The 12,779-nt window shown below is 46.1% G+C and overlaps 1 protein-coding gene across 5 annotated transcripts in view; it reads right to left on the reverse strand.

Annotated features, from left to right (window-relative positions):
* emid1 (EMI domain containing 1) overlaps positions 1-12,779 on the reverse strand; it is a 59,444-nt gene that overhangs the window by 40,336 nt on the left and 6,329 nt on the right. For all 5 annotated transcript variants that reach the window (XR_005075032.1, XM_037097930.1, XM_037097928.1 and 2 more), the window contains exons 3-4: positions 8,106-8,219; positions 6,855-6,958 (exon numbers count right to left, since the gene is read on the reverse strand). Coding sequence is in view for 4 of the 5 variants with exons in the window: in XM_037097930.1 (XP_036953825.1) it covers positions 6,855-6,958; positions 8,106-8,219 (218 nt within the window). In the remaining variant the exon portion in view is untranslated. The remainder of the gene's footprint in view (positions 1-6,854; positions 6,959-8,105; positions 8,220-12,779) is intronic.

Raw genomic sequence — 12,779 nt, forward strand, 5'->3', positions numbered from 1 at the left:
TACGTAGAAGACGGGGGTTAACGCAGATTTAATGACATCAGACGCTGAGTGGATCAGAGATGAGAGAACAGAGGCAGAGCTCACACCTCCACGAGCGAGGAGGATTAAAAAAGAAAAAAAAAAGGGCAGGATACGAAAGCTTCTTCTTTATCTTCCTACGTGATAACAGCTCTGTTACCAGTTCACTTATCTCGGCCAGGAAGAAAGCGTCTTTTCTTCTCTCTGCGTGCTGCTGTAATTGCGTGACCTGTGAAGAGGCCCGTCTGTTTGTGGGTCACTCAGTCAGCACACCAGTCCACTTAAAGTACCGGGGCGAGGGGGAAATGCCTCGGCTTTATTGGGGACAGAAGAATACTCCAGCTGCCGCGGCGTGCGCGTCGTCTATTTTCATCCCCTTAAAAAAGTTTCTCTCTCGCTGCTGACTCGGCCCACTTTATCTCCCTCTGACTGTTTTTCAGCTCACTCCCGGGGGAAGTCTTGGGAAATAATAAATAAATCAGTGAGCAGAAGAGGCATTTCCAGTCCACGCGCCCAGATACATAAAACTTAAGTCAGAATCAAGGCTGAGTATGTATGAAACTTTCAAAATAAAAAAAAAAAAGAAAAGCTGAAACATCTGTGTTTCCTGAAGCTCGCTGACATTTTCAGATTTAGTGTCAGGCGAGACAGCGGACGACGCAGGTAAACAAATGGAGCGTAAAGCGCTGATATAGACGGGAAATCAAGTAAATAAGCAAGATTTTGTAATAAATAAAAGTCTAAATGAACCAGAAAACCCAACCAGAAAAATTAAATTCCACCATCGCTGTGCTTGTGTCTTTTCAGCCGTCAGCCGTGCAATATTACAAACATAAACAGAAGAAGAAGAACAGAAGAAGTTCGGGGAATCATAATTATACAGTCATTATTATTCTGCAGGAGGATTTTCTGCAGCAGCGTGTGCTCTCTCTGTGGTCTGCATGGAACATGTCATGGTAATATGTAATAATTGTTAGCATGCATCCCAATTTAGATACCTGAACGGCTCCAAGAAGTATGATTCTGGGGGGATTTTTCATAAACGTGATGCACATACGAACCAACACGCGCTTACGTAAGAAGAAGAAGGCTGGATGGAAAGAAAAGGCGAGCAGGAGGAGAGAGAAAACCTCCCTCCACTGTTGGGTTTACGTCGGCTTGTCGTTTTTTCTTGTTCTTTCAGTGGTATTGTTTGTTAATTAATGACTGTTATGACGATTCCCCTGAGCGCAGCAGCGTGGGCTGAGAGGCCTGGCTGGACGCTCCCATGTCTAATCTCATCTGGGGCCCTCAGCCCAGTTCCAGCCTTCACTTCAGCTGCTTCCAATTTGGGCTCTGCACTTGTGCTGCGCTGGCCATTTACATAACTATGAATATCAGCTGCTGTGGCCTTTTTTTTGCTGCACGCTGGCTGCAGCGGGCCTCCCTGTATGTTCCTGATTTATGTGTCTTTGTCATGACTGCGTAAATGCTCTGGATGGCTTTGTGAACGCAGCAGATATCAGATCTGTTTTTCTGCTCCGTTTGGTTGTTTGGTTGGTTTGTCAGCAGAATTTTTACAGAAACGACTGAACGGATTTCCACAAAACTTGGACGGAGGACGGGTCTCGGCACAGGATAAACCCCGTCAACTTTTGGTGCGGATCCGGTTAAAGGGGCAGGTCCAGTAATTCTTTCAACATTGAAAGGCTTTTTTGTGTAAGCCTTTTTTAAGATCCATACTATGATAATAAGATCCATATTCAGGTGGCTGCTAAGTATGAGTAAGAACAATCTGATACTGGATTTGGGAAGTCACAAAATCAGATTTTCACCCTACGTAATCGTGGCCAAACAAATTCGCAGTAATGATTTTAATGCGACATCTATATAAATTTTAATGCTGGCAATCAAATTCATCTTTAACTTTGTTTACAATGTGTTTTGTCTGTTTTTTTTTAGCAAACAAAGGCACGACAGAGTGTTGGGAATCAGTAACAACTGAACTAAAAATACAACCATCAAGTTTCATACCTTTCATACCAGCTCTGACTGACTGCCACTCTAGTTTGTGAATGAATCAATGCCACATATTCAACACCTGCTCATGCAAACAGAAGGAACTCAAGGAATGCGAAATGGAAAGGTGAAGGTGACTCCATGTTGTGTCCGGCCCTCCTCGTGCTGCTGTGTGGTCTCAGAGGAGGGGGAAGTGGGAGTGGAGGTCACCTGCTCCTCGTTCAGCTCGCTCCCCTCTGACCTCGGCCTGGCCTCCCTCCACTCGCAGCTCCTAAAGCCCGCTGCCATTAAAAGCAGCTAATCACGCCGAGCAGCTGCATCCCTCACTGTACAAATCCTCCACACCTTCGCTCTCTCCCACCCACGCACTCGCGCTGGCAGTCAGACAGACGCTGGTGTCCACGCTCCCTCTCCCACTCTTCCTTTCCGCTAATGGCAAGCTGCAGCCGACTGATGTTTAAAGCGCTGGGTTTAGCGTGGAGGCCTGTGATAAGCCGCGCTGAGCTGTGAAAACACAGATTACGTTTCTGCGGCTTATTACAGACAGCCCGCCTCTGCCTCCCAGCCACACCGTAATTGCGACCCAAAAACCGCAGCCTCCGCTTGGCTGCGAGATACGGCTCGAAGGGGACCCCCCACCCCCCCGCCTCCCCGCCGCCAGGCATAGCTTTGACAGCCGTGCTAATTCAAGTCTACATCCCCCATATGTTTCGCTGCACGGCGGCCCCCCCCCCCCTCCCGCGTTAAGCTGCAGCCATATTTCCTTTATAGTGCTGTCGCCATGAATCAAATCAGGTCCAAGATATCAACTGCTGTCTCTTAGCGTCATCTTCACACTTTTAAGAGTCAATCAAAATGAGCAGAAAGCGCCAAAATGCAACAAAAAAAAAAAAAAGCTACGTGGTTTCTGCAGCCGCTGAGTGTGCAGCAGCGCTTCAGTGTTGATGCTGATGCAACCTGTAAGGGTCTCTGAGAGCCAGCTCTAATTCAGTAATGTTTGCTTTTATGGGTTACACTTGATATTCTCGTATCATGCAATTGCCTCCAAATGAGGTATAATTTTGATATTTGTGTTTGATGTAGCACAAATTGGGATATCCCCATCTGAAAACAGGCGTTTAGGTACTTGGAATGCCAAAGCCAACCAGGCATACGTTAAATCCCTGTTTCTGGCATGCTATGAAAGTGCCTCCATCTGCAAATACTTAGCTTTTCTTTTTTTCCTTCTCTCAGGCTCAATCAGAGATAAAGACCATTGTGCTCCGGGTCCAGCAGTAAGACAATATCTCCCAAGCCTCGTAGAAAACAATTAGGACCCAGTAATTACACCACCGGCCTGGAATTCCAGCCAAGTCCTGAGGTTAGGGTGAGGAAGTAAGAGATGTGAAAGGTGGCTGTCATACGCGGTGTTATCTTTCTCCGCTCGGACTCCGATGCAGAGAGTTTGTTTATGAGTCCGGGTGTGATGTAATGTTTTTGCTTTTTCGAGCCCGCTGTATGACGGGATGACAGCATTGGCGTGAACTCTTCTCACATTTTATCTCCGCGCTCTGCTGCTCCGGTTTTTGAAAAACAACACAATTCATAACCTCAACAAAGACACGTTATCTTTACCTCAGACCGGACGTGTTGATTTACGCGTGTTGACCAAATCGGCTGGCGGGCGGAGGGGTGAGAACGGAGGGACATGAGAGAAAACAACTCCCTCGTCTCTGTTTTTTTAAAATATAACCGTATAGACGACCGTGCTCTCGGCTTATAACGCGCTTCCTCTTACTTTCTTGCACCTCAGAGCGACCTCAGCCCCACAGTCCTGCTCGTATGGACTCTGTTGGGATCTGCCGTAATGCAGACCGGCCTTGGGAGTCAGACATTGGCCGGGGGCTTTTGGGGTGGCCTGGTGAGGGAACAGCACGGAGTTGAAAGCAGGATAGCGTGAGTAAATGAGAGGATAACACACATTTTCCACAGTCTGTGAAAAGCAGACAAGCACGAGGGAAAAGGGATGATGGGAGCGAAAAAGGTATATAAGCAGCAGTGGAACTCCAGAAGAGGTCTTTAAAGATGTATGTCTCCGGTGTTAGCCGTCTTATGAGATTAAAAGCAATATGTTTTCACTGTCTGACCCAGACGGCAGACTCTGAAAAGTGCAGTAGGATGAGAGTTATTCTTTTATATAACAATGGTGTTTTTTTTTTCTTTAATTTTAGCCCAACTCAAGGTCAAACAAGTGCTCGCAGCCGTCTGGAAACCCACAAAGACGGCGTGGAGAGCCGCACACAGGTATTCAGAGCCTGGATTTGAAACTTGCACCCACTGAACTTCAAGTGCAGCTTTAACTTTCACTTGGCAACACTATGGCAACAGATTTAAACACAATCCGGCCTACAGCTTTGCCCGTGTGGGCAAGCTTTTATTTCTCCTTAAAGCGGGCGAACGAGGCAGACAGCAGCGGGGTATCAGGTTCTGCCCTGGCGAGAGGTTCTGCTCACGCGGCAGGAGCAGAACAAAGCGCCGGTGGCCCTGGATAGCATCCATGGTGCCGGAGAGTAAAGGCCCCGTGAATGGGACCTGTCACTTCCACTCAGCGCCGCCTGTGATCTGAGCCACCCGGAACGACGCTCAGATAAGTGGCTAATCCCAGCATCCCCGCTGGCTCGACAGCCCCCTCCTGCCATGACAACCGGAGGGGAATCTCCTCCAGCAACAACTTAATTGGATAATTTCCTCCCAGTTTGACTGTGTGTTCCTCTGCTTTTGTTAAGTAAAGTCTGGGTTGTCTGAATGTGAAAGTGTTCAGGGGGAGGGGCTAAAACGAGGACAACACTCAGGCGGTGTTGACGAGTGTCACTCGATAACACCGAGAGAGAACTCATTAGTTTATTTTAACGTACGATCTCCGTCTGTGAGACACATCCTCCATCAGAAATTTACCTTTTCTACCAAACAGCCTTCCACCGAGGGCAAAAAGTGAAAATCGATCTAATATCAAATCAGAGATTTTGAATGGGAGCTCATCTGATACTTGATTTTTTCGGCCTGATATCGATATATCGGCCAATCACACCTATTTTTGCACCTATAATCCTCAACCTCACTGGGATAATTATTACTCCAAGCATCTTTTAAATCATTATCATGTCTAAAAAAAGTTTTCATATCAGCCGATTTGGATCAAATACATGGCAAATACCAATAAATCTGTAACAGGCTGATAATCTCAGCCAACCAATATCAAACTGTACTCACGTATAGATATGTATAATTTTTCATCCAGATCGATTATTCCCTGAAAAACAAAGATTTCGAAAAGAAAATTCCACAACAAAACAAACGGACACAAGCGGAGTCATCATCACCTTGAAGGAGCGATAAAATATGAGGGAACTTCCTAGATTTTTGGGAAAAAAGACGTCATTTATTAGAAGTTTCATGTGAAGATGACTGACAGATGGAGGGTTGGTGGGGATGGATGAGGGTTTATTTGTCTTGAGGAGCTGAAATAACAAAAATGCCGATAAATATAATCGTCTAAAAAGAAAATGTGTCAGCCAGCAGGAACGTCTCCAGCTGCAGCCTGGATGCAGCAGAGCGCCGGACGCTGGGCAGTTACTCTGAGTTTACCTTCCAGTGGAGGGAGCATAAAACTGAAAAACAGCCTTTCAGCACCACTAAAAAGTGACCACTTTGACCACTGTAAACATTTATTGTGCTTTGTGTCGCAAAGGCCTGACGATTTATGTTACACCCAGTCAAGTCCTGGGCCTCGGCATAAACAGACGCTCCACCCTGCTCGCCAGACTGCAGAGACACGGGGGCCAGTGCCAGGGGAAGTCATTATGCACCGGGAGTGTAGGAGTGTGTGTGTGTGTGTGTGTGGTGGGCAGCTACAGTAGCCTAAAAATGAAAACAGCAGCGTTAAAATGGCACTTTAAGAGGACCGAGTCTCGGCTCCAGCTGGACCATAAAACCCAGAAACCACACGAAAGAAACAAACCCTGACGTCGCACAATGCCTCTCAGAACGAACGCATTAAAGCTGATTAATAAAAGCGGAGGTATCTGACTGCAGCCCGAGGAGGCAGAGGGATCTTGTTCCTGAACTTCATTTAGGAGACAGAGGCGGCCTTATGTAAGCCCTAATGGAAATCACTCCTGTTTTAAAGTATTACTCGCACACGTGTGTTGGAAGGCACGCGCAGTTCGGAGGCTTCAAATCAACAACAGGGGGATGCAGATGGTGATAAATGAGGGAAGATTTAAGAGGTAAAGAGAGAAAGAAATAGAGATGCAGGGAAAGGACGCTGAGAGAGAGAGAGAAGAGAAAACTGACAGAACTCTCATCCGTCTGGCCATTTCCATCTGGGTCGGGTGGCGGTGGCAGCAGCAGCAGCAGGCTCCAGACGTCCCTCTCCACACCGACGCTTCCCAGCTCCTCCCGGGGGATCCTGAGGCATTTCCAGGCCAGATGAGATATGTAACCCCTCCGGCAAGTTGCGGGGTCTGCCCCGAGGTCTCCTCCCAGTTAGGAGGCCCGACTAATCAGACGCTCGAATCACCTCGGCTGGCTCTTTTCAAACGTGGAGGAGCAGCGGTTCTACTCCGAGCTCCTCGGATATCAAGCTCCCTACCCTGACTCTGACGGCCCTGATGCACCGACAGAACGAGCTGCACTGACGGCCGTCTGTCGCCTCTCATCTCCTGGGTGTTATGCAAGAAGCTGCACTTGAACACACCGCAGAGACGAGACTAAAAACTGTTGTCGTGATTGAGCAGGATTTTTTGACGCTGCTCTCCGACCTGCGTGTCGTGTTAGTCGACGTATTTACATCAACTCACCTTCTTCACAGGCGGCGCCGCTGAATCCTGGACAGCACTTCCACTCCAGAGAGGTCACAGTGCGGTACACCAGTTTATACGAAGGTCTGACGACGGTCCTGTAGCTGCAAGACACACAAACCACAGAGCCATCACACACACACACAACACACAACACAGTCCTCTTCAGTACGAGCACTTGACTCTAGTAAACAGAAACAAGCTGACAAAGACTTTTAAGATCGTTGGGCGCCACCAGAATCCACTAGGTGATCCTCACAGCTCCTCCAATTCGAGCTGCTGCCCTCAGGACGACCCAGAGAAAAAGATCTACAAGGCTTCTTTTATCCAAAACACAATTCATGCGGTCGACCAACTACAGTAAACTTAAATATGAGAGTGGAAGCTGGAGACTGCGGGAGATGAATGCACCGACTGTGCACTAAAACTGAGAGATCATTGTTCCCGTAATGTGATGTTTTTTCTTTTAATCTCACGGAGCTTCAGCCGGACAATAAAGTTTATTCTATTCTATCTTCTGTTCTGTTTCCCACCAGCTGCTGGCCTCGTATTCACATCGTTAAAAACAGCTTCAATTAGCCACTTTTAAACTACTTTCAAGTGAACTTAATTGAATGTACTACTGTTGATTTTGGAATCTATTTAGATAAGAATCGGTGAGTCGACTGACAGAAAATAACCACAACCAATCAGTTAACTGTAACGGGGGGGGAAATGCTGTTTTTCAGCCTCCCAAATATGAAGATTTCCTGCTTTTATCTATTTTAGATGTGCAACACGGAAGAGTTTCACACTCACAGAATCTGGGACCAAACAATCGATTAATCTAGAAAAAAAATCAACAGATTAATTGAATTTACAGCCCGGATCTGTTCATTCTCTCCCATGTAATTAAGTTCTCTATAAAATGTCAAAATAAATAAATAAATAACATCCTCAAATGTCTTGTTTGGGTTATTACTGGAATTAAATGTGCCAGTGAAGGTGTCTCTGCAGACATTTTGCCCATGGCTGGTTGACAGATATGTATCTTGGGGGATATTGTTTCTGTCAAAAACTCTCTAACAATCTGTTTGTTTTGATTGTTGTGGTTTTTTAAGTACAGTCTAGAAAATATGACCCAAAAATGAATTCAACTGAGGCTCGGCTGCAGAAGATGTTCCAGTTACAAACTTTGGGTCTTTGTTTGGTGATTGCTGCTGTGAAATGTTCACTGTAGCCGCGGCTTTAAGGTCCAGGTGCGTTCCTCACCTGCCTCCCGTGCATCCCTGTGGCCAGCGGCACGTCTGGTAGACCCGCTGGAGGATCGTCCCGTTCTGTACCTGGCAGGTCACAGTCTTAGTGACCGTATGAGGACACCAGTTCCTGTCGGGAGAAACACAGCGAGAGAGAGAGAGAGTCAGGACAGTGCAGAGGAAAAGTTATTCTGAGACACAGAGGAACATTTTCAGAGTTAATAATTCAGGAAACAGAAGTGTATGTTTTCAAAACACCTCAGAAACAAAGAGCGCTCGCACCGTGTCGCGCTCACAAAAGGGGAAATTCTCCACGCAGTCACATTCAGGACGCTGTTGTCTTCCCGCGGGGTTTTACAGTCTCCCCTCCCTTTTGTTTTGACACTCCTTTATGGTGTTTACACGCTTTTAATCAGCCATGAGATTCACAGGAGTGCATTGTGGGCTGTATTTACACTGCCGTCGCCCCTCTATCAACACACATCCGTCTGCATTCGGCTCCCGGAGGAGGTGAAGTCCCTCAGGAGGGAAAAAAGAGGAAGACGAGGTCCCGAACGGAGATTACAAGTTTTAAACCCGGGGTTAAAGTCGGGTCAGGAGTCCACTCCCTCTCCAGAAAGACACTATCAGGACTCACTGAGGCTGTTGAGAAACTGACCTTGTCTGGAAAAGTAGATCTGTGTAAAGATCACAGAGACGTGATCATTCAGAGCAGGCTGAGTCAGCACACTTACTTACAATCACAACAGAGTCATATCTTAAACCTCCGGGCGCTAAATGAAATACTTTCACTCCATAAGAAGGTCCAGTTACAGCACTAAAAGCACCAACTGATTCACTGGAAGCCTAATTGGTTCCCAACAGCAGCAGATATCTGCTGTTGAGGAGAGTTTAGTCTTACGTACCAGATCAAGAAAACACTGACGGGTGTTTACACGACGTAAACGTACAGAAACACGCCGCAGCTGCTCGAGCCACCGCACGTTACTATTATTTTATTGACAGTGAGGTGAACAAATGCTCCGATTACCCTCAGATGACTGTAGCTGGAGGACGGAAAATGATTACTGCCGCCTGTGTTTACACAATCAATGGATGTATAGAGTGGAGGCTCTATGTGGAGCCACAAAGGAGGCTGTGTGGCACAAAACTTTGTTTGTTCTGCTGCCAGCGTGTTTGCAAGACCCGGGTGGGGATGGGGGTGTTCCCTCCAAAGTCTGTTTGTCAATATGCGAGACCATATGTTTGTTTGTGTGTGTGTGTGTGTGTGAGACGGTTTACACTAAAGGAAACAGCCGGAGGTGGAGGATGTGGAGCAGCTAACCCATTAACAATCCTCGCATGTTGTGGTGGCCGCACACACACACACACACACACACACCGAGTCAGGAGACGTCTGCGAGCCTCTGCAGCGCTGCAGGGATGTTTTATTTTTCGTGACTAACTTTTGATTACACATCGAGTAAATATGTAACTTTGCCAGATGAAAGTGTGAGTCATTTCTGCCACAAGGTATCTCTCATTTAGGCCGACCGACAACTAATGATTATTTTCACCGTCCGTTAATCTGTTCATTCTCTCTCAGGTAATTAAGTTGTTTTCTCTATAAAAATGTCAAAATAGCTCATGAAAAATATCGATCAGTGTTTCCCAAAGCCTGAGATCATGTCCTCAAATGTCTTGTTTTGTTCACAACTCCAAAAATATACAGTTTACTGCCAGCGTTGTATGTTCCGGCTGTCTGTCTGATACACTTTGTTTTTAGCTCCCGTCTCTTTAAGACCCCCTCCTCCCAAATACCCAGTGTGCTCTGATTGGTCAGCTCACACACGCCTGAGTCAGAACCGCAAACAACGACAGAGCAGCTGTGTTATATCAGTTTGTACGTGTCGAACTAGCTGCGAGACATAAATCATGCAAATGTCCCAAAGTCACAGAATTGAAGGCGAGACCACTGACGAGGCGTTTGAGGAGCAGTGTTTTCTGTGGGAGAGAGGAGCTTCTGTTGTTACGGAAAAAAATGTTCACAGATGAGCCGACGCATCAAAGTTTTACTCGTGTTCAGTTCGGTCATGTTTCCTCCAGAGGTTATCGTGACAGGAGACCAGAGGAAACATACACTTACTAAAAATATAATTCTGGATTTTTCTGGGTTTGGAACATTGTTGGAAACATTTTGGATAATGTAAGTAAACAATGGAACAGAAATCTAGTTGGTTTTAATGTGGAAATGGTGAGTTACAGTTGTAAAAAGCTTGAATCCGAGTCAACATATTTCAGGAACTATTAGAGACGCAGTTTGAATTAATCCTGAACGTCTCAAGTAGGAATTTCATCCGCCACACACACGTGTTATTTAAATACAGACGGACCCTCCTCCGTGTCTCTCAGTGTCTCCATCAGCCGTGAGGTTACAGAAGTGAACATGGATCCATATGATTACCCTGTGATTGCTTTCCCTTGTCCAGAAAAGAAAAAAAAAAAGCTCTAATCATGGCTGGAAAATTTCAGACAGTGAAGGAGCTGTGGTCAGGTAGAGTCGGGAGCGAGGGGAGCGGCGGGCACTGACTCCTCCCCACCACTTATCCTCCAGACCCAACAGATAAACATCTGAAGTTTCCCAGGCTGAGAGGAGGTTTCACCTGGGAACAGCTCAGATGGTCACCAGGGGGTCCTGAGGGGGGATGTGGGGGTGGGTTTTATGGTCTCCTCTTCTCTCTTTGCATTGCACTTATGCAATTACCGAAGAGGAAATGCCAACCGCTGCTTCTTCAGTGAATGAAATCACAAAAGCTGTAGGCAGAAAAGAGCTTACAGTTTCCCTAATGGCTTGAAACCAATCCCTGCGTTACCCACACAGCTCGCTAAAACCGAATCAAAACATGTTCAAGTACGAGGCGGTGGGAGGAATAGTTTTTACAACGCAGAGAGGAAGGAGAGACGAGGATGTTCGGGCTAGAAAGTTTTATTCACTGGGTACAAGAAACATCAGGCCTGCAGCCAGTGCGGCACTGAAATATGGATTTGTATTAATTCAGAACATTTGACACGGTTTTTAGAGAATCTAACACATTTTTACCTTTTCACAGATGATCAGCAACTAAAAAGATGATGGAAAATCTAAATCTATAAGGCCAAATTTCAATGCACAGCAACATATTTGATTACCCATTAGCATCCGTTAGCATTCAGCCACTTCCAAGCTAACACTGCTGTTTGATTACATCCAGAGTTTTACTTTGACATAAACCAATTTAAGATGCGTGGCTGATATTTTAGAATGAATTCAGCTTTTCCTATCGTAATTATTAAAAACTACTGAATGGTAACAGTAGCTTGAATGCAAACATTAGCTTATAGGTAATCAAATTTGCTGTTGTGCATTGAAATACGGCACAATGTCCCTCCGGATTTAGTACAAATGATTGAAAAAATTGTGAAAATGTCCAACCAACAGTCCAAAAATCTAAAGACTCTTCATTTACTGTCATTAATGACAAAGAAAAGCAGCAAATCATCACATTTAAGAAGCTGGAACCAACAAATATTTAGTATTTTTGCTTGAAAAGTGACTTTAACAGTTAATCGATTATCAAATAACAATTTATCTCGTCTGGGTTTTAAAAGACTAAAGCGAATCACTTTCCTCTTCTTTGGTTGCTGAGTCCTACCACACAATGGTCCATTGAGTTTTGTCAGGATTTAAACATTAGGGGACGCAGGTGCCTGCTGAGCTCTCAGTCTTTCACTCAAAAATGTTTCAGAGTCAACACCTTCCCCTCACTGGAGGCGCTCTGGTGTTATGAAGTGTGAAACCCACCAGCATCACGCTGTTTCCCTGGCAGAGAGCGGCGAGCAGCCCCTCGGTGAGTATCGGGTCTCTAAGCACACATGGCACACTCTGAACGCCGGGCCCAAGCTAAATAAATCATCAACCGTCTCTCACAGCCAATAGTTAAGAAATACACGAACGCTACAGACGCCAAGACAGCGAAAGATCGAAGAGGGAAACAAAAACCCTAAATGAGTGCGAACGCTGTCAGAGAGCTCGTGAGCTGAAACAAAAAGCTCAAACGCTGCCTTCTTTGCCTCGTCGTTCGTTATCAAGCTGCTGACATTTCCCTCAGCAGACCGTGTGGGGAGGAAGAAGCCGGAGGTTCGGCCTGTGTGAACTGACGAAAGAGGTTGACGAGGGCAAAACAAAAACGCCTGCGAGACTCCGGTGAGAAACATTTTCGTAACTCCCTCTCCATCCATCAAGCGATTCACGTTCCGTAGGAGGAGGAGGGAGGTATGTTTGAAATGCAGCACGGATACAAATCTAAAGGATTTCTCTAGATTTCCGTCTGTGGGAAAAATACTTGGGTGGGGGGGGAACAGAGGACAATAGTCAGATGTGGCAAATGGCCAGAGGGAGAGGAAGAGGAGAGAGGAGGAGGACAGACGGAGGTCATTTCATCGTAAGGGTCAGCTAAGGGCACTTCCGATGGGAACATGGAAGTGGAGGAAAAGACAATTATGAAGCCATGTTGGTCTCTTGGGATCCGGAAGATAAATGTGTTGCGGCAACACATGACAGAGAGAGAAACAGAGAGCTCGATCAGAGTGAAATTAATGTAGAGAGAGCGAGCGATACATTCCTCAGGTTATAATCTGCAGCCTCTGGGAAAAAGACCTGAGTAGCTGAAAA

The sequence above is a fragment of the Acanthopagrus latus genome, chromosome 5 (genome assembly GCF_904848185.1).
Source record: "Acanthopagrus latus isolate v.2019 chromosome 5, fAcaLat1.1, whole genome shotgun sequence".
NCBI lineage: Eukaryota > Metazoa > Chordata > Actinopteri > Spariformes > Sparidae > Acanthopagrus > Acanthopagrus latus.